The sequence below is a fragment of the Moschus berezovskii genome, chromosome 9, assembly GCF_049115385.1.
Source record: "Moschus berezovskii isolate FMDL1 chromosome 9, NW_MosBer_1.0, whole genome shotgun sequence".
In the NCBI taxonomy this organism is placed as follows: domain Eukaryota; kingdom Metazoa; phylum Chordata; class Mammalia; order Artiodactyla; family Moschidae; genus Moschus; species Moschus berezovskii.
In genome coordinates this window covers 93,621,093-93,647,639 of record NC_142468.1, presented here as the reverse complement: position 1 = coordinate 93,647,639, position 26,547 = coordinate 93,621,093, and the positions used below count along the sequence as shown (strand labels likewise).

The 26,547-nt window shown below is 44.3% G+C and overlaps 1 protein-coding gene across 2 annotated transcripts in view; it reads right to left on the bottom strand.

Moving 5' to 3' along the window:
- The window catches only part of THSD4 (thrombospondin type 1 domain containing 4), a 676,681-nt gene that overhangs the window by 372,571 nt on the left and 277,563 nt on the right, over positions 1-26,547 (bottom strand). For both annotated transcript variants that reach the window (XM_088839954.1, XM_055436217.2), the window contains one exon: positions 646-782. In XM_088839954.1, the coding sequence (XP_088696080.1) occupies positions 646-782 (137 nt within the window). The remainder of the gene's footprint in view (positions 1-645; positions 783-26,547) is intronic.

Here is a 26,547-nt window from a genome sequence, read left to right as displayed (position 1 = left end):
GTGCCACCTCCTCTGGGACGCCTGTTTTTAAGCAAATGGTGCTTTCTGTCAAAGGGTAGCATCCCACAGGATTCTCTCCAGCCCAGAATGTTTGCAGAATGCAGGGCGGGGAGTTCTTGGAACAGACTTCAGAAGTTCAAGGAGGCTGAAAACTTCCTGTTGAAAGTACAACTTTGGCTATAAAGGCACTAGACCGCTTTTATTTGGAAGACTGCCCCGGCTGGTGGGAGGCAAGATAAAATATGCCATGCCCTTAAAATGCCACCCTGATGAAGCCAACCGCCTCTTGACTGATCCAGCAGTGCCCTTTTCATAACCTCCTCTTGGAGGTAAGGAAGAAGTTCCGGATCCAACAAGAGAAGATCGCTGAGTTTCTTACGACGCACATGATGTAAACGTAAATCACTTAATAACTGAAATGCCAGAGTGAGACTTGGCAACTCCCAAAGATCGAAAACTCAGAGCAGAACAAACTGCCCCGTTAATCCACCTCTCCCAGAGCTCATGGTTCAGAGTGGGGGTTGGGGGGGGTGGGCCACAGGTGATGGGGAGGAAGCATGCCACAGCCTGGCAAACAGTGCAGTCGGCAGTCACAGATCAAACACCCCAAGACCCACTCCAGATACCCCAGTCCGGGGCACTTACCTTGCACTGCCCGGACACGCAGATGGCTGTGCCATTCTGGTCACAGGGGGTACCATCAATGACCTTCTCAGCTTGCCGAACATAGAAGCGGTAGCCCATTGCCTGGCAGTTCAGCTCACACTTCCGATTGCCCTTGACTACCAAAAACAACAAAAACCAAAAAGCACCTTTTATCTTTCTGTATTTTTTCATCAAGATAAAATTCACAGAACATAAAATTAACCATTTTAACCAAAGCATGGATCTCAATGGTTTTTAGTATACTCACAATGCTTACAACCATTTCCACAAACTAACCTCAGAACATTTCCATCACCCCAGAAAGGAAACGCTGGGCCTATTAGCTGTCACCCCAACCTTCTCCTCCTCCCAAGACCTTGGCAGCCACCAAATCTATGTTCTGTCTCTATGGATGTGCCTATTCTTGGTATCTCACAGTCACACAGATTTAAAATGCATTAAAGCTGTTAGATCTCTCCATATTTGATGGTAGAGAGACAAGGTTGCATCTTGATCTGCACACATAGTAGAGATTTGATGCTGAGTGAATATCATAAAGGAATTCTTAAAGAATCTCACAATACAAATAGGACTTCACTTTTAGGCATCTTCCCACCTTTAACTGTCTCAATTATATCGTATAAATCAGTAATCACAGTGAGCACACAATGTTTGCGTTCTGCTTTTTATTACTTAAAATCTATGCAGTTATACCATTTTATGTTCTTTTAAATGGCCCACGTTTCCTGTAATAATTCCTCCATTATGAGACATTTAAGTGGTTTGCCTATCACCTCAGACTGAAGTCTAAAGTCCTTTCAAGAGCTGAACCTCACCTACCTTTACAGTCTCATTTCCTACTGTTCTAATTCCAACAAAGCACTTCCCCTGTGCAGTCACTGATCATTGCTTTTCTGGCTTTGCCTATTTGACTAGCACCTGCTTCTACTTTGCTTTAGATCCCAGATCACCCTCTCTGGGAAGCCCTCCATGGATCCTGATCTGCCCTCTAAGTCCATCTATCACAGGCTGATCCGGCCTCCTCTACTATACAGTTCAACAAACATCATTTAAGGCATGGCTTTCAGGGACCACAGAGATGTGTCTGTCTTTTTGAGCTAATTATTCTTGGCTGCTCAGTGTCTTTGGTGCTGTGTGAGGGCTTTCCCTAGCTGCAGTAAGCAGGGGTTACTCTTCCTTGGGCTTCTCATTGCGGTGGCTTCTCTTGTTGCAAAGCATGGGCTGCAGGGCGTGCGGGCTCCAGTAGTTATAGCACATGGGCTCAGTAGCTGTGGAGCGTGGGCTTAGCTGCTGCATATGGGATCTTCCCAGAGCAGGGATCGAACCCATGTCCTCTGTATTAGCAGGTGAATTCTTAACCATTGGGCCCCCAGGGAAGTCTGAGATGTGTCTGTCTTACTCACTTTGGTGTCTCCAGCGTTCAGTAGAGAGCTTGGGCGTAGGACAAACGCTCAACAAATAACTGACGAATAAAGGAAAGGGTGTGTGCTCAGTTGTTCAGCCGTGTCCGACTCTTTAGACCCCATGGACTGTAGCCCACCAGACTCCTCTGTACATGGGATTTTCCAGGAAAGAATACTGGAGTGGGTTGCCATTTCCTTCTCCAGGGGATCTTCCCAGCCTAGGGATCGAACCTGGGTCTCCTGAAGTGCAGGCAGTCTCCTGCATTGTAGGTGGATTCTTTACTGACTGAGCCACAAGGGAAGCCCCAAAGGGAGGGACAAAGAAAATAAATATTGGCCTTTGGAGGTGTTTTAATTTTTGTTTTTCTCTCCTCTCACCCCACTAGATAGATTCCCCTACCCCAGAGTCTTTCTTTATATTTCTGTTACCTCGCACAGAGCCTGCTGCTCAATAAATACTAAATCAATTACTGCTATGACTAATATTTTCAGAGCAATCTAGTTGCCTCCAAAATAAGAATGAGAAAAATGTTCAGGCGAGATATATTTCCATATCCAAGGGAGAAAGACATGCCAAGTACATACTGATTTTGTTTAACTGTTTTTGGAGACGAGACTAATGCTATGCTCAGCCATAGACAGCATGTTCCAGGGTCATGCCTTTGTCTGAAAATCTGATTACTGCACTGGATAATACTGACTTTTTCCTACACAACACAATACATCATATTTTCCCCAGTGTGGCTGCCTGACTGTCATAGCAATGAACTTCCTTCTACTCCAAAGCCACTGAAAACCGCAGGCAACCTGTGGGACCACATGGGTTAGGGAAGACTGAATCTTCTGTGCGCTCTGAGCTCTATCAGAGAAGTCAAGAGACTTGATTTCCTACCCTAGCTGCCCAAAAGCTATGAAGTGATCTTGGAAAAGTCAAAGATTACCAAAGACGGAAGCACTATGGAAATTATCTGAAACCAAACTGTCATTTTATAGATGAAACACATGCACACACACACATGCATGCACACACACACACACACACACACACACACCAGGCCCAGGAAAGGAAGTGACAAGCTGCAGGGAAAACTAGTCTTCTACAACCTGCATTCTCGTGTCATCTATCTATCCAGACCCCATTTCCTTTCTCCCAGCTTCTTACTTACTGAAGCTATAGCAGGAACTATCCAAGTGCACTGCATTTTGATGTAATAAAAGTGTTTATAAAGTAGCCTCACAGAGTGCAAGGGTTTTGAGTTCTGATTTTTCTGGGCTTCCTCCCAATTACTTCTATCCTTAGGAATAGTATCATCAGCAGCCACAAGTTTATTCCTCAATATTGCAACCATACTACAAAAGAACTTTCTGAGAACACCACCACCAAAAATGACGGTTAATCAGGAGACAATGACAGCAAATGGGCTACATGGAAATAACCCAGAGGGATGACCTTAAGTCTGGGTTTCTTCGACCTGTGGCCCAAACCATCCAGGTCTACCCCTCTACCTATGTGGCTTAGGCAATGTCCCTGCCTTTCAGACCTGCAACAAAGAAAAAGGAGATTCTAGGAGACAACTGAAACCTGGAGACAAGTGACTACTTAACAAAACTGCCCAGAATCCTGCTGCCTTAGCAATACTCCATGTAGAGCTTCCAATAAAATTACAGAAGCCCTGGACTTCCCTGGTGTCCAGTGGTTAAGAATCCACCTGTCAATGCAGGGGACACGGACTCAGTCCCTGGTCCTGAAAGATCTCACATGTCACGGACAATTAAGCTCTTGCACCACAACTACTGAGCCGTCGCTCTAGGGCCCACAAGCCACAGCTACTGAAGCCACGTGTCCTAGAGCCTGCGTTCCACAATAAGAGAGGCCACCACAATGAGAAGCCTGAACACCACAACTAGAAAGTAGCCCCCACTCAATGCAACTAGAGAAAGCCCGCACACAGCAATGAAGACCCAGCACAGTCAAAAATAAATATTTTAAAAAATTACATAGCCACTGACTTCTTCAGACCCTGCCCATACTCCCCAACGACTTTAAAATGCCACATAAAATTACATTTGCAGGGCTTCAGTTTGCATATCCATGTGCAAAAAATGAAGCTGAACCCCTATCGTACACCATATATAAAAATTAACTCAAAATGGATCATCAACCTTAATGTAAAAGCTAAAACTATAAAAAAAAATCTTAGAAGGAAACATAGGCATAGATCTGCATGATCTTGGATTATGAAGATCTTCTGCTTATTACAAATCTAAGCACATTAAAACATGCTCAATATCATTAGTCATTTTTTTTTTTCATTCGCTCAGTCATGTCCGACTCTTTGCAACCCCATGAATCACAGCATGCCAGGCCTCCCTGTCCATCACCAACTCCCAGAGTTCACTCAAACTCACATCCATCGACTTGGTGATGCCATCCAGCCATCTCATTCTCTGTCGTCCCCTTCTCCTCCCGCCCCCAATCCCTCCCAGCATCAGAGTCTTTTCCAGTGAGTCAACTCGTCACATGAGGTGGGCAAAGTATTGGAGTTTCAGCTTTAGCATCAGTCATTAGGGAAATACAAATTGAAACCACAATGAGATACCACTTCACACATAGGAGGATGGTTGAAAAAAGAAAAAGACGATAAGAAACATTGGCAAGGATGTAGAGAAATCAGAACCCTCTTACAATGCTGACAGGACTATAAAATGGAACAGTTCTCTTGGAATACATTTGGCAGCTCATCAGAATGTTGATTTACCGTATGACCCAGAAATTTCACTTCTAAGTGTATAACAGTGAGTAATGAAAACACACATCTTCACAAAAACTTGTACGTGAAAATTCATAGAAGTATTATTCATAATAGCTAAAAGGTGGAAACAATCCAAATGTGCTTCCAGTGATAAATGGATAAAGAAAATGTGGTATATCCATACAGAAAATATTTGACAGTCGATGGGAATGAAGTAGTACACACTGGTGCATGCTACAACATGTGAACAATGAAAACATTATGCTCAGTGAAAAAAGGCAATCACAAAAAGCATATACTGTATAATTACATTTATATCTAATATTCAGAATAGGCAAATGTGCAGAGGTAGAAAGTAGATTCGTGGCTTCCAGGGACTGGAGGGAGGACAGAATGTGCAACAACTGTTAATGGATATGGACTTTCTTCTTGGGCAATGAAAATGTCCTGAAATTATATTAAGGTGATGATAGCGTGATTCCAAACATACTAAACACCAGTAACTTGTACTATTTAAACTGGTGACTTTTAAGGTATGTGAGTGTTATCTCAATAGAGCTGTCATCATCATTATTTTTTTTTTTTTAAAGAAAAGTGGCAGCAGTTAGCTTCCTAGATCCCCAAGTGAAAGTCACTCAGTCGTGTCCAACTCTTTGTGACCTCATGGTCTACAAAGTCCATGGTATTCTCCAGGCCAGGATATTGGAGTGGGTAGCCTTTCCCTTCTCCAGGAGCTCTTCCCAACCCAGGTCTCCCACATTGCAGACGGATTCTTTACCAACTCCCCAAGAAATCATCAAATAAATATCCAGAAAATTTCTTGATTGAAGGAGTCCACCAAGTGCCTGGACAAGGGTGCAAGGGGTGCTCAGATTATCTACTGCTACCATCCCAATCCAAGTCAGGATTCCCCCAGCAGATGGGAGCACTGCCAGCTGGTAGCTCACAGCTGTGTTTTTCTGGAACTCACCCCCAGCCTAAGGAAGCCGCCTCACCAACCTCCTTCCCTGGGATAGCCCCTGTCCAATGATCGGTCTGTGTGGTTGTACAATGGCCCATTCCGTCTCAATGTGGGGTAACTCTACAGGGCTAACCCAGCTCAGAGTTGTTCAATCCTGCATCTTGTACCCTTCACAGGAGTTGTTCCTGAATCATTCCCTAAAAAACACTGGGCACAAATCTCTACCTGGGAATCGACACCCTGGAGCTCTGACCTATTACACTATGTGGCTCAGCTATAAACAGCATGTACACAGTTATGCTGGAAGCACTGGTTGTTAGTCTAACAGAATTACCACATAATTCCAGCAAGAGTATGTGGGATGGGAAGTGTGTATACGTGGTGAGGTGGAGGGTGAGGACGATTTTCAACAGAAAATCCCGAAACTGAAAAATCCAGAAGTAACAATACGAACATTATTCAGAGATAAGAAAGTAAATATCAAAAGAACAATTAAAATTGTTGAGGAGGAAAGAATAGTAGAGCATGGGCAAAGTTTGTAGAATTATTTGACTCTCTAAGATACATGCATGCAGATTAACTCAGATTAAACATTAAAATGAATTTTATAAAGAATGTGAAAATGAATTCCAACAATTTGGGTTCTGAGAAGTGAAACTCTGTGCAGCTTTATCAGTGGTAAGTCCCTTCCATCTCTATTCAAAATTAGCACAAAACTGTAAAACTCCTTGCTGTCTTTTCAGGAACTCAGTGTAAGTCGGAAAGCAAAAGCAACATGCTGTGGAAGGTTCTAGATTTCATCCAGCTTTGCTACTACCAAGGTTCGCCTTAGCTTGGAGGGAGTAAGTAAGAGGGAGACCCCTCGAAGTGGCAGGAAATGAGCTTCAAGCTTTGTGGACAAATGCACATTCCCTGGCCAACCCTTAAAGTAGAGAGAAAATTTCAGGTCAGAAGAGGAGAGATATTCTGTGAATAAATACATGAGGCTATTCCTGGAGAATGGATAACATCTGTGCTTAGTTTTGGATCCGTTCAAACTTCACAAGTTCACTCCAAGTTTAACACCGAAGCCCTCATTTCCCAGGCTCAAGTTCCCTTTTTTTGGGTAGAATATACGATATCCCTGTTCAAGAAAAGCAGCCTCGTAAACGCAGCTCATAAAACTCAGATGTGGCAGGGTGCTTACCCAACACATGCTGATGAGTGAAGTGTAAACGAATTAGAAACATGTGGATGCAATGTCTTAACTGTGTATGCGAGGTTTAAATAAAATAAAAAGGGGTTTGCCCAAAGCCCTAGCAGTGGGCAAGGAGTTTGTAGCATTTGGTTGGGGTGGAATAATCCAGGGACAGACAGCCAGAGTCATAGCCACTCAGCTACGCCAGGTTTGACCTCTGTCGACTACATTATCTATGTGCGACTCCCCCTGTTTATGACACTGGATCTTTGAATTCTGCTCTAGACACAGATGATTACTATTTAAACTGCTTTCCCCCAGACTATATTTTCCAGGACAAAGTTATGGAAAATAAGATGAGGAGAACGCGCCTAAGAGCCCAGACTCTTCTCTGGAATTAGAAAACTGTTCTGAAAAAGAAGAGAAGAGCGGCGAGACTGCCGAACTGTTAGCTTTTTCCTCTTCTGAAAAGGAAATTGTTTGGGGTGCATTCCAGTACAAAAACTTAAATGCGAAAGCATATGGCTCATCAATTATGTAATATCCCTAACCTTCTGTCCCACACTGTGACTATGTAACTAAAGCTTAGAAATTCACAAGCGGTACCCTAGTGAGTCTCATTCAGTTGTTAGTCTCTATAGGCTTGGAGATCTGGATTAGAAACAGTACACGAAATGTGTTTCTTAAGTCCCGAAAATTCATTGGCTTGATGTTCCAGAGATGTTCAATTCCTCTTAGCACTGCTCAGACTCACATGTATTTCTAGTAGGTAACACTTTAATGAGGTGGTTCTCAAACTTAACTGTATTCAGAATCACCTTGAAGTCACATGAAAACACAGATTGGCAGACGCCACCCCTAGAGTTTCTGGTTCATTAGGTCTGAAGTGGAGCTGTAGAATCTTTCTTTCTTTTTTTAAAATTAAGTAATGTATTTTTGGTTCTGCCGGGTTTCCGTTGCTGCACGTAGGCTTTCTCTAGTTGTAGCGATGGGGGGCTACTCTGCAGTTATGATGTATGGGTTTCTTAGTGCCGTGGCTTCTCTTACTGCAGAGCATGGGCTCTAGAGCTCCCGGGCTTTAAGAGTTGCATCGAGCGGCTTCAGTAGCTGAGGCTCGCACGCGCCGGACCGTGGGCTCAGTCGTTGCGGTGCACCAGCTTAATTGCCCCATGGCATGTGGAATCCGCCCACACTAGGAATCGAACCTGTGTCCCCTGCATCGGTAGGTGCATTCTTAACCACTGGACCATCAGGGAAGTCTCAGAGTCTGCATTTCTAAGAGGCTCCCCGGCGATGCCAATGCTGCTAGTCCAGGAGCCACACTTTGAGAACCACTGTGCTAACTGGTGCTATTGAACCCAGAGAGGGAAAGGAGACCTACCCAGCGACCAGACCACTAGTTGTCACCCTGGGAATGCACTGCCAAAGCGAACACACAAAATGATGTTCAAAATCAAAGGTTTTATACATGCAAGCCAGCCAGTGGAGACTGCAATTAAAAGGTCATGTAAGGATGAAGTTCCCTTCTGAGCTGGCAGGTACAGTCCACACTGTGCAGGAAATGAAGAGGGAAAAGGAACTTCTCTTTTTTAGCACCTGCATTTCCATCTGGTTGCCTAACCTCTTCCTGCTTTTCACAATTTTTTATGTCTACATTTTTTGTTGTTTTTAAGTCCCTCAGGCGTGTCTGACTCTTTGCAACCCCATGGACTGCAGCACGCCAGGCTTCCCTGTCCCTCACTATCTCCCTGAGTTTGCTCAAAACCATGTCCATTGAGTCGGTGATGCCATCCCACCATCTCATCCTCTGTCACCCCTTCTCCTCTCGCCCTCAGTCTGTCCCAGCATCAGGGGCTCTTCTCATCAGGAGGCCGAAGTATTCAGTTTCAGTCTCAGTTCTTCCAATGAATATTCAGGGTTGATTTCCTCTAGGATTGACTGGTTTGATCTTCTTGCTGTCCAAGGGACTCTCAAGAGTCTTCTCCAGCACCACAGTGTCTACTGTTTACTGAGTACCTACTGTGTGCCAGACCCTTCATATACATCAACTTGGCTAATCCTCACCTCTGGAGGATGAGGACACTGAGACTCAGGCAAGCTGAGTGACTTGCACATCACTCACTTGAACCACACAGGACCCATTCAAAGGGTGAAGAGACATCCTCCATGGTGGAAGTAGAGAACGAAGCGGGATGAGCTGAGACGAGGCTGCAGAGGCTGGCTGGCTGGCAGCCCACGGTGTACAAGATAATCATTCCTGTAGAAACAATGAACACACTTGTCTCGAGTTCCACGAAGCAGCATGGCTAGCACTCCTTGTACTTTACTGGATAGCAGAACATGGCACAGCAGAAGCTTCCCATTTGGAGAAAGTTCCTAGACACATCATTTCACGGGAATTGGTTAAGCCAACTTTGTCCAAGTTACCCAACCTTTTTCTGAAATGTGTTCTTTTTTAGTCTCATATAGATCCAAAGCCAGAAAAAGTGACTGAAAACAAATACTGTTAGGGAAAAACCACCATGCTGCTCAAAACTCTTCAAGCAGTGTGACATGCAGTGCTACATCTTAGAATGTCACATTTAATTTTTTTAAAATAATTGTGAAAGGGGTTCTGTCCATAGAAAGCCAGTTTGGCCAACTGTCAGGAAAGCAGCTTGACAGCGTCAATAGAAGTGGGAGGTCATAACCAGTTTCTTAGGGGAAAATATAGATCTAATCTGATGGATGTGGATATTATTAATAAGATACAGTATATATTCATATTCCCAGAAAAACGATGTGGCTGGAGTTCTTCTTGTTAAGGACTGAGGCTGTCAAGAGTTCTGAAAAAGAAGCTGGAGAAGGGAACTCCAGTACAAACTATCATGCATATAAAAAGCCTCAGAGGCTCGAGAAACTCAGAGAGAGAGGAAATGGTACCACCTTTGCAGGCCTCACCCAGAGGAGGGTAGCTTGACTTCCTATCACCTGCCATTATCATAGTAAAATTAGATATATGTATATATGTGTGTGTGTACATGTGTGTGTTTGCATGTGTATAGTATGTATAGATGTTGCATGTGTCTGGGTGTATGAATGCATGTATGCATATATTCAGGCTCCCCAGGTGGCTCTGTGGTAAAGAATTTGCCTGCCAATAAAGGAGATGCAGATTCAATCCCTGTCAGGAAGATCCCCTAAGGAGGAAATGGCTACCCACTCCAGTACACTTGCCTGGGAAATCCCAACAGAGAAGTCTGGCATGCTGTAGTCCATGGACTCGCAAAGAGTCGGCGGAGATGACTGAGCAAGTGAGCACACATACACACACACATATATTCATGTGCATATGTGTATTCATTACACATATACAGCTGACTCATTGGAAAATACCCTGATGCTGGGAAAGACTGAGGGCAGGAGGAGAAGAGGGCAACAGAGGATGGGATGTTTGGACGGCACCACCAACTCAATGGACATGAGTTGGAGCAAACTCTAGGAGATAGTGAAGGACAGGGAAGCTTGGCATGCTGTAATACATGGAGTCACAGAGTCAGACGTGACTTAGTCATGTTGTTGTTTAATAACAACAATTTGTGTACTTTTTTATGTGTGTGCATTTTGTGCCAATGCAGGAGACATAAGAGACACGGGTTCAAACCCTGGGTTGGGAAGAGACGCTGGAGGAGGGCGTGGCCACCCATTGGAGAATTCTTGCTTGGAGAATCCCATGGACAGAGGAGCCTGGCGGTCAACAGTTCATAGGGACTTAAAGAGTTGGACGCTACTGAAGTAACCTAGCATGCAGACATTACATATTGTGTGTGTAAGTGTGCAGGGGAGCGTCTGCTCATGTATGTATGTGCATAGGAAGCACGCATGTACGGGTCGGCCAAAAAGTTCTTTTGGGTTTTCCACGTTACAGAAAAAGCCGAAAAAAACTTTTGGCCAACCCTGTATCTTCCAGGATGATAAGAACACAATATGAGCTGGTCCATAAGGTGGCAAAACTTATGGCATGAAAGTGTGGGCAGATATAGCAAATCCATATTCATGAAAACCAAGCAGTGGTTCTAATGATGGCTCGCTCTTTTAAACATTTAATAGCAGACATGTTAAGACACTAGAAAAACAGATTTCAGGAAAAAGAAAGTTTCATGACTTCAGGGAAAGAATTTTTTAATATGACAGATTCTCAGAATTCTTCAAGGAGCCCCAGCTAAGCTCAGACTCAGCTCTCCCTTCTCCCTTATCAAGTGGGTCTTGATAAAACCCACTGAAGAATGACTGTCATCCTGCTTCCACTCTTCTTGTGGCCGCCCTCTCAGAACATCTATGTCCAGCCCCAAAGATGGGGTTCAAGGACATGTTTTTCTACGAGTGGATCTTTCCTCGGCTTTACCGAGGAAGTTACTTTTGAACTGAAATTTGAAGAATGAATTAGCTTTATGAGCGAGGGGATGGAGAGGAAGCCCTCTCAAGCAGTGGGTATCAGCCTGTGCATAGCCACTCAATGGCTCTCTTCACTGTTCTGGAAACACACCATGGGCATTCACACCTCTGTACCTCAGTTTTTTGTTCATCTAACCAGAATACTCTGGACATTCCAATCTACATACACAAACCCTACCTCCAGCATATGACTGTAAAATACATAAACATAAAAGTTGTGAGCAGTGCTGTGAAAGCAGTCTCCAGGGAACATGGAACAGGATGGACTCTGTCTAGGGAATCAGGAAAGGCTTTACCGAGGAAGTCACTTTTGAACTGAAATCTGTAGAATGAATTAGCTTTATGAGAGAGGGGATGGAGAGGAAGCCGTCTCAAGCAGTGGGTATCAGCCTGTGCAAAGGCCCTGTTGCACGAGGAGTGGAAAGAAGACCAGTGTGGCTGGAGAGGAGAGAGGCTGAGGAGGTGACCCTTCTTTAAGCCCACAGCTCTCATGATCTCTCTGGATCAGGGTTGCCAGATAAACTGCAGAATGCCCAGTTGAAACTTCAGATGCACAATACGTATTGTATAGGACATACTCATGCTAATACTTACATTAAAAAGTTATTTATTTATTTGAAACTCAAATTTAACTGACAGTCCTTGTTTTTATTTGTTAGCAATCCTACTCTGAATGAGGCTTTCCTGGTAACTTAGTGGTAAAGAATCCACCTGTAATGCAGGAGACCCAGAACACATGGGTTTGATCCCTGGGTCGGGAAGATCCCCTGGATGAGGGCATGGCAACCCACTCCAGTGTTTGTGCCTGAAGAATCCCATGGACAGAGGAGCCTGGGGGCTGCAGTCCATGGGGCTGGAAAGAATTGGACACGACTGAAGCAACTGAGAACGCACGTTACTCTGAACTGTACAACCAAAGGACATAGTTTTCTACATAACTCATTGGTATTCTTTACCACAACAGGTCTTTTTTTTTTTTTTAAAGCTGGCTTCATGTCTTTCCAGCTCTCATGACCCCAGTCAGAGAACCTCAGAGCAAGAAGAGTCCTAGAAATCAGCTCGTCTGACCTTCTAGCTCCACAGACAAGAACAGGAGGCTTGGAAAGGCTCCAGGGCTGCTCAAGGTCACACATAAATACCCCACTGAGGCTTCTTTCATGCCCTCCTGCTGTGCCTAGGACAGTGCTGAGCACATTAAAAAAGAGCCCAATCAATTGCTCCATTGAATTAACAAGCTCATTTACATGCCTCTGGACAGAGGGGGATGAATAGATATAATCCCAGACAGCCAGGAGCTTTCCAAACAAAATAAACAGCCAGCCAGACAGAGCAGAGGCCATTTGCACATGCGCAAACACAGGGAGAGACACAAAGGGCCCCAGCCAGTGGCTGCTCTGAGCAGCTAGACTCCTACCTTTTCCCGCAGACTCTACAAGAGCCAGAAATCCAGAGGGCTCTGCTCCTCGCTGGCGTGGTAAATTTACTCTTGCATGGTAGCCCATGGAACTGACATGACAAGTGTAGAAAAGGATCCTTTTCTCCTTAAGACAGGAACTGTGACACTGAAGGAACACACCAGCCAGCTACGTCTGTCCCTTTCAGGTCTGGTTATTTGCTAAGAGACTTTTTTCAGGCCCTCTCTGCAGGCAGAACACGTTGCATCCAAATACGCACAACCACCCGGAGAAAAAGGCAGGGGTGGGACCCTCCGCCACTATTTACCAAACGAATGCAGCCCTCCACATTCAAGTTGACTGAATGCAAGGGGATTATCCCTCTGAGTAAGCTTGGCTTTCATTCCTCCACAGGACTTGAAAAGACGTCAATCCATTCCCATCACAATCAAATGCAAGCATTTCACTTGCCCGAAGACAAACAAGGATTTGGACAAATGAGAAACGGAGGCTCCCTTGTGGAGGCATGAAAAGGGAATTCAGCAGCCCCGACTCCCTCTCAAAGAAAGCACCGGGAAGGATGTTCTGGCTGCGGCCACACAAAGCGTGGCATGAGCTCATCACGCCAGAACCTAATTGAAACTTCAGGCTGAAACAGTGTTTTGTGATATTTGGGGAAAGGATGGGCAAAAACAAAAAAGAAAAACAAAGGATGTGTACAGACGAGGCATGAAAAGCAGCCCACTTCTTGACTGTTGGGACGATTTGGATGGTGGCCATTGAGTTAAATGAGGTGCAGCCTTCCTTTCAATCTCAGACTTAAAGCCCTTTTGCAGAACTAGCTGCTGTCAGCATTATGGCTCCCTAGTCAAGGCCTTCAGGGCCCATTAGGACCTTCAAAATGCGATTGCATTTAAAGAAATACCATAGAAAAGATGCTGGTTAGACCTTTAGACAAACTACCTAGCATTCGCAAACCCACTGAAAGGCACAAAGGGAAAAGGGAAGGGGCGTGGTTTCTCTACATCCTTATCTAGGTTTGCATGGGAGTTCTGCCACTTACCAAGCTTGTGTCATTGGAATAATTATGTCTATAAACCTTGTTTTCCTCATTTGTTAAAATGGGTATGCTAATGCTTATCTTACAGTCTTGTCTGAGAATTAAGTAAGAGAATGCTTGTAAAAGCACAGGTGCAAATATATGATCACTTCCTTTCTTCTCCCCTGAAACTAGATGCCCAAGGAAGTGATGAAGTCTGCTTCTGGAAGCTTTATTAAGAACTGCAGACATGGAAATATTTTACTTGATAGAAATGTGGCAACCCTTGGCGGTAAAAAGATGGGCTAGGAGGTAGTCCCTGCTAGTTTCAAGGCTTTATTAAAAGTATTCCCTTGCCAGTAGGTAGGTAATTGATGTCAGTCTGTCCCCAAAGCTCTGCAGAGCTGTCTGTTCTTTTAATTTTCTTTGATAATTGCCGAAGCAGTGAGGTCAAGTTAAAATATGTCCTGGAAGAGGAGTAGGGAGAATGGTTCCATGGTGTTTTGGCTGCACTTCAGGACTCCAGCTGCTCAGTAGCCAAACCTTGGGAACGCTGTTTAAGATCTCATTATTCTATTTTCTTTCTCTTTTATGGTTCTTGCAAATAGCCACCTGCAAGTTTCATTTTGTTATTAGGTCTGTATAGAAAGATCGTTTTCATCCTCCTTTTTCTGAGAGTCTCCTGTGTTCTGAAAGGCCATTAGTTGCAGTTCAATCCCCAGCTACTGACAAACACAGGTCTTAGTGAGGAACTTGCTATTCTCTTCCTTCAGTAGAAGTTTCCAATGACAAGCATACTCTGTGTGTGTGTTTGTTGCTCAGTCGTGTCTAACTCCTTGTGACTCCGTGGACTGCAGACCACCAGGTTCCTCTGTCCATGGAATTCTCCAGGCAAGAATACTGGAGTGGGTTGCCATGCCATTCTCCAGGGAATCTTCCCAACCCAGGGATTGAACCCAGGTCTCCCTCATTGCAGGCAGATTCTTTACCATCTGAGCCACCAGGGAATCCCAAGCGTACTTTCTCTACCTCAGTGCAAAATGGGTGACAGACAGGGATGCCTGGAAAGAAGGTGCCTCTCCCCAGACTCCCACGAGTACATAGTCACAATCAGTGTACCTTTGTGAGGATACTGGCTCTTCCTAGATTCAGCCCCCTACTTCACTTCGACTATGTAGCTGTAGGCTGATGCTCTGAATTCCTCTGAATAGATTTATCTCTATCTTATTTTTAAGTCTTTATTTAATTTTTTACAATATTGCTTCTGTTTTATGCTTTGGATTTTTGCCTACGAGGCATGTGGGATCTTAGTTTCTTGACCAGGGACTGAACCCACACCCTGGCATTGGAAAACAAAGTCTTAGCCACTGGACCACCAAGGAAGTCCCCCTTTGGATAGATTTAGCCAGCCATAATTACCGTAAAAATTGGGCGGGTTGGGGGGGAAGCCAGGAAAAAAGAGAATTCTCTTTAAATGCCCAATAGGTTTGAGATAAAAGGATGTAACCTTTTCGACTGAGTAATCCAGGATATGGGACTTCTCTGGTGGCTCAGTGGTTAAAAATCCACCTGTAGTGAAGGAGCTGCAGGAGACTAGGGGTCAATCCTTGGGTCAGGAAGATTCCTGGAGGAGGAGATGGCAGCCCACTCCAGTATTCTTGCCTGGAAAATCCCATGGTCAGAGGAGCCTGGTGGGCTACAGTCCATGGGGTCACAAAGAGTTGGACATGACTGAGTGACTAAGCACAGCACACACAACAATCAGTTTATTACCTACACTCCTTCTGAGTGTACTATGCAGAGCAGGCTCCAAGAAAAGTTTCTGGATCATCCAACATAGTAAACTGCTCTTCAGGGCACTGTGACAAATGGGCAAGCACGCGTTTAGACCAAGGACATTCAAGGTCTTTCTCTTGGTTCAGAGTGCTGGAGGTCAGGGGAAGGTTATATGACAGAGCAGACATAGGGAGACATAAGATGCAAAGTTGGATTCAATCCTGTAGACCTATGAAAGTCAAAATTTCCATAGATGTCTATGCAATCCAGACATCTTCCAATAATTGTAACCATATTTCCAAGTCCTCTCTAATCTTTCCCCCTACTTTCTTTGCCTAGCTAAAGCCATACAGAGATTTCATGAAAATCAAATTAGATAACATACAGAAAGAGGAAATGTAATATAAGCTTTTTTAAACCTTTGGTGTAGGTTCCATTGGGCCCATCCTGTTTCGTTTTTGATACTAGGTGTATTGTGCTCATGCTTAGTTGCTTCTGTCTAACTCTTTGCGACCCTATGGATTGTAGCCTGGCAGGCTCCTCTGTCCATGGGATTCTCCAAACAAGAATACTGGAGTGGGTGGCCATTTCCTTCTCCAGGGGATCTTCCTGACCCAGGGATCAACCCTGCTTCTCCTGCAGCTCCTGCATTGCAGGTGGATTCTTTACTACTGAGCCACTGGGGAAGCCCAAAAGGTATATTAAGAGCCACCAAAAATAAACGAAGAAGAGCTGAATAATATAGTGACAAATGTTATTAGCACTTTCTGATTTGTATCATCTGAAAAGGAAGAGATTGTTCAGGATATGTTGTTGATTCTGCTTATTATTTCACCCTTAGAAATAGAACAAGCATCTCACACCCACTAGAATGGCTATTATAAAAAGGAAGAAAAGAAGCGTTAATTAAGATCGAAGAAACTGAAACCTTTGTGCACTGCCACTGGGAATGTAAAACAGCACAGTTATAGCAGGAAACTGTATGGAAGTTCCTCCAAAAAGCACACAGAAACTTGCCATATGATCCAACAATTCTACTCTGAGTATACACAGTTGATCCTTGAGCAATGTGGCAGCTGGGGTGCTGACACCACTGCCCCCACCCACACAGCCAAAAAATCTGCACATTATTATCTCTCCCTCAAAAACAAAAACACTGGTAACTGACACCCAAGGACAGGAGGCTGAAACAGTTTGGACAGAATCAGTACTCAAACCTTAGTTCTTTTGATTGCACACATTCTGATCTCTAATCAAACACAAATTTTTCCCCACACTTAATTAATGTAAAATGAAAATTCAGGGACTATACTGAACAAAATCTAAATTTGTGGACCTCCATGGTTCAAACTCATGTTGTTCAAGGGTCGACTGTACATGCAAAAGAAGTGAAAGCAAAGGTCTTGAAAAGTATTACACGCCCATGTTCACAGTGAGACGGGAAGGAGGGAGGCAGGGTACAACCATTAAAAGAATGACACAACAATTAGGAACAACAGGAGACCACAAAACTGCTGAGAACCTACTAGGCCTGAGATGGTGGAGGATTAGACTTCCAGTAGCCCTTCAGCCTCATTACACACTCACTGTAATACATTAGCATATGCTAACCGACACACCCACAGGCACCGTGACAGTTCCAGGTTTGATCATAAAAGGCCAAAAAGTGGGAGGTGCCCCAACTCCGGGAAATCCCCCTCTTCTCCAAAATAGAATATTCCTTCCACTCATTAGACTACGAAACTACCCAGTCCACAAAAAACGAGCCACCCCCTCACCACCATCTCACCTTTGGAATCTGACTGCACTGCCTATGGAATGTCTGTCTCTCACAGTGCCACCCTCACTTTCCAAATAGAGGACCCCAGCCCAAGGTTCTTGCCTTCAGAGATGGCCCACACTCTGTTTATGGAGTGTGTCCCTCTCTAAATAAAACTGCTTCACTTTACTATGGCTTGCTCTTGAATTTTTTCCTGCGTGGAGTCAAGGATCGCCACTTGGTGGCCCATCCCAGAGACTCACCAGAGACCTGGGACACGACCATCCTCTTTTCCTACAACAATAAAAGCAGCACTATTCACAAGAGCCAAAAAGGTGGAAGAAACCCAAGTATCCATCAACAGATGAACAAACAAAACATGGCCTACACTTCTAACATAGTATTTATTCAGCATGAAAAAGAAAGAAAATTCTGACACATGCTACAACACAAATGAACCTTCAGGCATTATGCTGCATAAAAAAAGCCAGGTATAAGAAGACATTTTATGATTCTGCTTATATGAGGTACCTAGAATAATTAAATTCTTAAGTAGAATGGTGCTTGCAAGGGTTGGTGGAGGGGAAAATGAGGAGCTATTATTTAATGGGAACAGAGTTTTAGATTTGCGAGAATAAAACAGTTCCGGAGACTGGTTACACAGCAATGTGAATGTACTTAACACTACTTCATCGTATACTTAAAGGCAGTTTAGATGGCAAATTTTATGTTATGTATCCATTTGTGCTCATGCTCAGTCATGTGTGACTCTTTACGACCCTTTGGACTGTAGCTTGCCAGGCTTCTCTGTCCATGGGATTTTCCAGGCAAGAATACTGGAGTGGGTTGCCATTTCCTCCTCCAGGGAGATCCTCCTGACCCAGGGATCAATCCCGTTTCTCCTGCACTGCAGGCGGATTCTTTACCCTCTGAGCCATAGGGGGAGTCCTATTACGTGTATTTTGCTACAAATTTCAAAAAAATGGAACTAGAGTCTTCACATTCAAAAGCCTGTCCCTCCCCTTATTATATTCCAAAGATCAAATCAACACTCTGATATGAAACTATCTACAATTGGTGGTCAAATTCCAATAGCTGGGATGATCCACCAGACTTCTCTGCCCCACAGAGATTTGCCTTCTAGTTTCTGTCTTCCCCTTGCCAAGTGAAGTGGGCATAAGAGTTCAACACAGACAACCTCTTGGAAGAGAATATATTCTGGGAGATGGAAAAATCAGCCATCCTTTGCAAGCAAAGATGACATTACTGACTCCAAACCAACAGAGCATACGAGGATGCTGCGCTCACCATTACTCGAGATACATTTCCATCGCTTCACCTGCATTTGCCTACTCTTAAGAGCCTGGCACAGAGTGGGCACCCCATAGGGGTTTGGTGAGCAAATGAACGAACCACTCAAAGGCTAAGAGGGAATGAACCAAGCACTATTTGATAAAAATGTAAGAACCCCTCAAGAGCGCTAAAAACACAAACTGATTGCCTCTTTCTGGACATATCTGAGGGATGATTTATGGGAAACAAGGTAAAGGAGGTTCTTGTTAAAGTCTCAGGTTTTACTGAGAATATGTGATATCCTGAATGTAGTTTTGATTTGCCTTCTGTATATGTGTGTAAGCCACAGAAGCAGTTAACTGTTGATGGCCAAATAACAAATGTCTCTGCCTCTCCCTGGAGAGATTAAATAGCTCTGGGTCGAGAAAAAAAAAGGAGATCAAAAGAAGATCCAGACATCTCCGGCTGGCAGGCAGCAAGAGGTCCCCTGGCCAAGGGAGGGTAACCTTTGCTTGAACTTAGAGGAATGTGGAAAAGGGGTTCTGGGCTGAGAGGATCTGTATGATGCTTCTCCTAAGCTGTGCAGAGCAGGATTCTGAGCTGCATACCAGAAATTCCCTGACCTGACCATAAAATTTACTTCTAAGCCTTTGCTGTGTATACTTATAATTAACAAAAGAGAGGTCTTATTTTTCTTTTAAAAAAAATGATGGCATGTAAAATAAGTTTGGGGTGAAAGTGGTATCTTCGTGTAATTGGTCCAATACTTTGGGGACAATAAGGAAGATATGCAGTGACATATTATTCATATGGACAGACCTATTCATCCCTCTCCTAGAATTTATTCTAACACTAAAATCTAAAAGAAGAGAACATATTACAATTTTTCTGAAAATGTATTTGAATGAATTTTGAGTTCTTAAAAAAAAAACAAAACACCTCATTAGGAAAAAAGACTGGAGGAGATAAAACATTATCCCCATTACACCTAAGGCCATACTAACCCCCCATATAAGTCCTGATTCATGGGTACCACTTCCTTGGTTTGGAGACAGTCACCAACCACAGCATCCTAAGCAGATCTGAAAATGCTTCCCTAATACCTGAGATCACCCAGACAACACAGTCCATCAAAACGATCCCATTCTGTAGGCACCCAGACAGGTTGTTTTTCTTTTCTAAAATGTTAATGAGTTATGCTTAGCAGCTAGCTTGCAGGGCACAGCTATTCAATTCTTCAAAAGGGTGATAAAAGCATCCTGCTCAAGGCCTCAGAAGCCGAAAACAAAATGCAAGCAAGCTGTGAAAACAACTTGACCCCCCAGGTCTGGGGCTGCAAGGCAATTTCTAGGGCCCAGGAAAAAAATAAAAGACACAACAACAGAAAACCCTGAAACCTCTACTCCTAAAGTAGCAAGTACTATAATGCAAACGAATGTTGATTAGAAGGCAAAGAGAACACTTTTCTGCCTCTGGTTTCCAAACACAAAGCTTAGAAAACAAAGGATTTTTGCCAACTTCTCCCAAATCGAGAAGGAAATAACTAAAAAAGGCTTTCGTCATTTTAAAAGCTTACGCTTTGAATTTGGAACCTAGGTAATGTCCATATTTTCTCTTAAGATGTGTTCTTTACTTAGAGATGGGAGTCTGCATATCTCAGGGGTCCTTTCTGTGTCTCACTTCTAAGAAAGAAGCCCTCCCGTTTTGGAAAGGAGGAAGTCTGGGACAGTGCCCACCTGCCGAACTTCTCTTTCACGTGGTAACATCTCCATCTGCTGGAAATTTAGATGTCTGCATTAAAGGCAGATAATGTTAGTTTTATTTTCCTATAACTCTTTGTCAAACTTACATTCACTCTTTCTCGTTCAGAACCACTGGTATTTTATTTAAAACATCTGGCTTCTTTCCTTATTTCTGAGGTCCCCAGTGGCCTTCATCCCCCTGGCATTTGCGGGACCTCTCCTAACCCTGGCTCACCCTCCTCCCCATGGTTTGTGCAAGTCTCCATCAGTCTTCCTTTAGAACTGTACATCCTTAAGTTATTCCAAAAACCCTGCTCTAAAGCTGGATATTGTTTACCTGGAGGTCAGGGGTTCCTGTCCACCCCCTCCCCCCAGATTGGCATTGCTTTGAACTATGATCTTAGCTGTTCACTGCACAAGCTCCTTTATTTGGCGAGGTAAACTGTTCAATAACCATCTGTTTTGTCTTTTATTTTAAAAATAAACCCACAAATACTGGGGCAGTGAGGGCAAGGCTGTGGTCGCCATTCTCTTGCTTCTGGTGTCTCTAAGGCTCTTGCTTTTCTGTCTGTTCCTGTTGATTCCATCTTGGCCAGGTACCCGCCCAGTGGTTAGCCTCAGGAAATACAAGTGCAATGGCATGTGTACATGACTACTTTACTGCCCTTTCTGTTTCTTCATTAGCATCACTTTTTCCTTCAGAATCAACTTCCTCCTCTTCCTGTAGTTTAGTCTCCATTCTGCCATTCCTTTCTTTAAAGTAAACCAACGTGCAATTCTACTTATAAACTATTTCTTCCTGGTATTAAACTCCTAGCCTGAACCTGAGCAGCTTTCTGGGCTTCCATCTCTTTGTTTGTACAGTAAGGAAATGGGACTGATCCCTTAAGTCCATGCTATGTATGATGGTCAGAGGAAAAAGAGACCCAGGCAAGGAATGAAGCCATCTACTTCAATAGCCTCACAAAGATGACAATCCTGAGAGTCAGACGTTGGCAAGCAAAGAAAAACTAGGTTACCCTTGTCCTCCACTTAGGAACAGAGCTGGTGAAGGACAAGCTAGCTATGAGAACACCTGACTATAAGAAAATAGGATACGCCCAAGAGGACTCGACACGCCTCCCTCTTCCTAAGAGAACTGGAACTGTTGAGCTGAACTGAATGCAAACTTTTCCCTGTCTTTCAAAACCATCCGCTACCAGAGAAGGAGAAAAGGAGATAAGCTAAAGAAAAACACCATCTCTTTCTCTCTCTCACTCCACAGCTGCTTAATCCAGTAGGTAGACACCCTAAAAAATTTTGGTCTCAGCAACTGGTTTAAAACATGTTATCTTCTTTTGCCTGGAAGAGAGAATTAGGTTTATTAAGAAGTGACTCACAACAATAAAAGATCCATTCATTAAAAATGATGCTTTAATTATAGCCAGTGTGTAAGCTTATTCCATTCAAAGCAAGAATAATGGAGTGGAACAGTAGATGTGGCAGGACTGAATTTGGGTGCCCAGCACTTTAGACATAAGATTACTGCGTGACATCATTTTCCTACTCATGCCCTTACTTAGATTCAGTGTTCCTTGACGATGATGTCTTCTCATCCTAGTAGCCAATATAGAGGTCCTCAGCAGGTGTTCAATAAACGCTTGTCAAAGTGAAATGGACTCATTTCAGAGCCCATTCTAACGGTCCATCCACATTGGAGAGCAGATGGCTGATGAACTATCTGTAAAGTGCTGGTCCCTCATTCATCTGATGGGAGCTGTCCAGGTCTCCTTTGTGAAGACTTCACAATAATTAGAATAGGTGTCCCTTCCTCAACACACCTTATTTCCTCCCAATAGAAAATTATCATGACATGTTGATACTGATAGAAACCGCCACTTTTGCCATCTGCTGGAAAGTTGTCATAGTAAATATCCAAATCACTCAACTTTTGAGTCAACAAAATCATAATAAAAATATGGAGAAAATCAGGGACTTCTCTAGTGGACTGGTGATTAAAAACCTGCTCTGCAATGTAGAAAACATTGGTTAGATCTTTGGTCCATCATGAACTCAGGTCCCACATGCCACAACTACTATCCAGCCCATTACAATTAGAGAGCCCATGTGCCAGAACGAAAGACGCCACGTGATGGAACAAAGATCCCGCGTGCCGCAACAAAGACCCATCACAGCCAAATAAATACACATTTTTAAAAAACATGAAGAAAATCAAACCAATAAAGATAAATACTGCCTCTGGAGATGTGGTAACCCATGCAGCAAACTAGCCGAACAACTGTGCAAGCCAGCTGATTTCTTTCAGACATATATGTGACTAATCTTGAAAAACTGAATCTATGAGTTGGTGGTAAATGGTAGAACCATTTATATTCTGTTACTTTCATGTTGGCTTCAGAAGATTCACTGACAGAAAGAGGCTGGGAATGTGCATGCTTGTGTGTGTGTGTTAGGGACTTCCCTGGTGGCTCAGGTGGTAAAGAATCTGCCTGCAATGCAAGAGACCCAACTTTGATCCCTGCGTCAGGAAGATCCCCTAGAGAAAGGAATGGTCGCCCACTCTAGTATTCTTGCCTGGAGAATTCCATGGACAGAGGAGTCTAATGGGCTACAGTCAGTTAGACTGTAGCATGTAACATGGTTCCAAACCATGGGGTTTGGAAGAGCCAGACACGTCTGAGTGAGTATCACTGAGGGAGTTGGGAAGGGGGCAAGCAGTGGTCACGAGTTAGATCACAAGGATTCTAACGAATGACTTCTCTCCATCATAAGTTCTCAGGCCCAGCAAGTGTTATCTGTAAAGTTGTCTGCAAAAGGAATTCCCTGTCAATATACTGTGAGCTCTGGTACCAAATAGCTGTCCTGACACAAAATGGCCCACAGCACTCTGGGTGTTGTCCACAGACCCACAGGCATTCGCATCAGGTCTGTTCCCTTTCCTTGTCCTCTCTGCAGATTGGTACTGTAGACCACCACCCCTTCCTCGGTACCCTCCTGTCCCTTGGGCATCTCCAGGTTGCCCTCCTCCTGGGCTATTTCTCCCCACATTCTTCTTCCTCCACCCTGAGGTAGGCATTCTCTGAAGCTCATGTCTCAGATCTGAAGCTCCTCCTCCACTCTCCCCTTTCCAGCTGTCTCCTGGGATGGGGAGCCGCCAACATACCTGTTCATCTCAGTCTGCACACAACCTGTGGTCCTGGCTCTCCACATCCCTGCTCATCATTCCTACGGGGACATTTTGACTTCAAACTCACTTTACTGCTAAATTCAAGCCCTCAACTTCCTCCTACCTCTGCTCTTCCCCACTGGACTTCCTGTTTCATGTCATTATTCTAGTCACAGAGCTTCAAAATAATGTCATCTTTGATTTTTCTCTGGCCCTTAGCTCCTGCCTGAATTCAGCCATCCAGTCTAATTGATTCCCCCTGGGGAATGTTTCCAGTGTTTTCTTCATAGGTCAGTTTCTTTCCACCCCCGTACCTAGTGCCACATCCAGCCTGGATAACTGTGGCAGACTCCTCTTGTTGCCACCTCTGCTGATCACCCTGCTCACACTTGCTAGGTCACAACCCCTACAGAACCTCTTGCAAGTGTCACCACCTTTCCCAGCTCAGAGCTCTGGCGGCTTCCTCCTATAGCACAAAACCCAAACTCCAGAGCTTGGGGATTAAAACCTTCCATAATTTTACCAATAGTTTGTCAGTGTTTCAATACAATGTGCCTTGACATGGTTTCTTTTAAAAAAAAATGTATATTGGACTGTAGTTGATTTACAATGTTGTGTTCGTTTCAGGTGTATACATACACACACATATATTTATTCTCTTTCAAATTATTTTCCTTGGCGGTCCAGTAGCTAAGACTCTGCACTCCCAATGCAGGGGACCCAGGTTCAATCCCTAGTCAAGGAACTAGATCCTAGATGCCACAACTAAAGATCCCACGTGCTGCAACAAAGATTGGAGATCCCAAGCGCTACAACTAAGTCCTGGAGCAGCCAAATATATATATATAAATATTTAAAAAAGAAAGACCCAAGGGGTGGTGGCGTCCAACGGCCTGTACTAAATGCCCAGCTACATCAAGACGAATGTGAAAGGGCAAGCCACTCAAACTGGGTCACAAGAAAGAAGGGCGGGTTCCAGAAAACTATAGCACGAAGCTCAGAACAGAACCCATAGCCAGACTGTCAGCCCTAAGCATGGCCTTCCTCTTGTCCTGCATAAATTCAGGACTGTCTCCAGATGAACCATTGCAGACGTAAGGGATGTGAGTATTCCTTACGCCTGCACACATGGCAGATATCAATAATCAGTTGGGGCACTTTTTCTCTCTGGGCCCAGGAATAACTTCAAAATCCTTCACACAAGATCTCCAAACAGCCACTGCCAATTAACTGAAAGCACATGAGATAAATTCTATTTGTCATGTAGATGTGAAAGTCGCTCAGGTGTGTCCGACTCTTTGAGACCCCATGGACTACACAGTCTATGGAATTCTCCAGGCCAGAATACTGGAGTGGGTGGCCTTTCCCTTCTCCAGGGGATCTTCCCAACCCAGGAATCAAAACCAGGTTTCCTGCATTGCAGGTGGATTCTTTACCAGCTGAGCCACAAGGGAAGCCCAAGAATACTGCAGCTGGTAGCCTATCCCTTCTCCAGCGGATCTTCCCAACCCAAGAATCAAATCGGGGTCTCCTGCACTGCAAGCAGATTCTTTACCTGAGCTATCAGGGAAGCCCTCTATCTGTCATGCCTGGCCCCAAAGTCATAGGTAGGGACAAGTCTGAATGTGAGAATTCACTGGCTCAGTTGTGAATAGCATGGAGACAGAGCTGCAGGCTCTAGGTCAGCAGTTCTCTTACTTTGATGTGGAGGGTTTATTAAGATCCAGATTGTCAGTTCCCCCTTCAGGGTCTCTAATTTTGTAGGTGTGAGGTGAGGTAAAAAATCTGCAATTCTAACAAATTCCTGGATGATGCCGATGCTACTGATCCAGGGACCACAATTTGAGAACCAGTGTACAAGGTAAAACCACATCCTTTCTCTCATTTTGTTCATATCTCTCGGGCCAGATAGAGTCCTCTCTCCTCGACTTCAAATTACCTCGTCTGTCTCCACATTTAGAGAAGATTATCAATACTGTTAATATGATTTATTAACAAACAGGAATTATGTTGGGAATGACAGAGAGAGGCAAAGTCCCTATTCCCACAAGTAACAGACAAGTTAATAGTCAGTCACAATTCAGTGTGAGAAGCCCTGTGATGGGGGAAGTACAGGCCATGTGGAAGCACAGAGCAGCTCACCCAGTCTTAGAAGGTCAGACAAGGCTGCTCAGCGGATGGTGGAGCTGAGCTGGGACCTAAAGGATGAGGAGAAGGTAGCCTGGAAGTGGGGGAAGAAACTTACGTATTGCCTAGGGTGCCTTTTGCACACACACCTATGTACATGTGCGTGCACGTGCGCGCGCGCACACACACACACACACACACACTTTCTGCCTTATCTCCACATCTAGACAGTAGCCAACCTGGACGAAGTGGTGGTCTTTAATCTACAGAGGCATTCCTTAGGGTTCTGGTCTCTGGCAGAGGTAGATGATTCTATTCATTTGCAACATTTGCAACAGACTGGAGTTGTTCTGTATTTAGGAAAGCATCAGGGAGGAGCAGCAGGTAAAATAAGGGCATGCAGGTTTGGCTGAAACCCCTCTCCCCACTGTGATTTGGTGCTTTCTGTGGCTGTGAGGATTTCTCTAATTACCTGTAGGACAGGACAATCGACAGACACCAAGCCCTACTAAGCCCTGTCTCAGCCCGCTTACAGCCCGCTTAAGTATGCCGCTTATACCCGGCAGCTTATCTGCAGACGGTGATTAATGGCCCAACGTCCTAGCCTTTGCATCCACTCCCAGCCCAAGCCACCATCTGTGAACAGTCTCTTGCTTGACTAATAGCTGTGTCTCGCAAATTGTTTTGCACGTTTATAAACAGAGATGGGGCGTTTTCCTCTGCTGCCTTAAATTCAAGTGGTTAGGCTGAGCTCATTCCTGCAAACAACTTCATGCCTAGAATTCAAAGTTAAAGGGTCAGTGCCATTGCTCATCCTCAAGCTTCATTCCCCAAAGCAGCCTTCGAGGGAGCTGGAG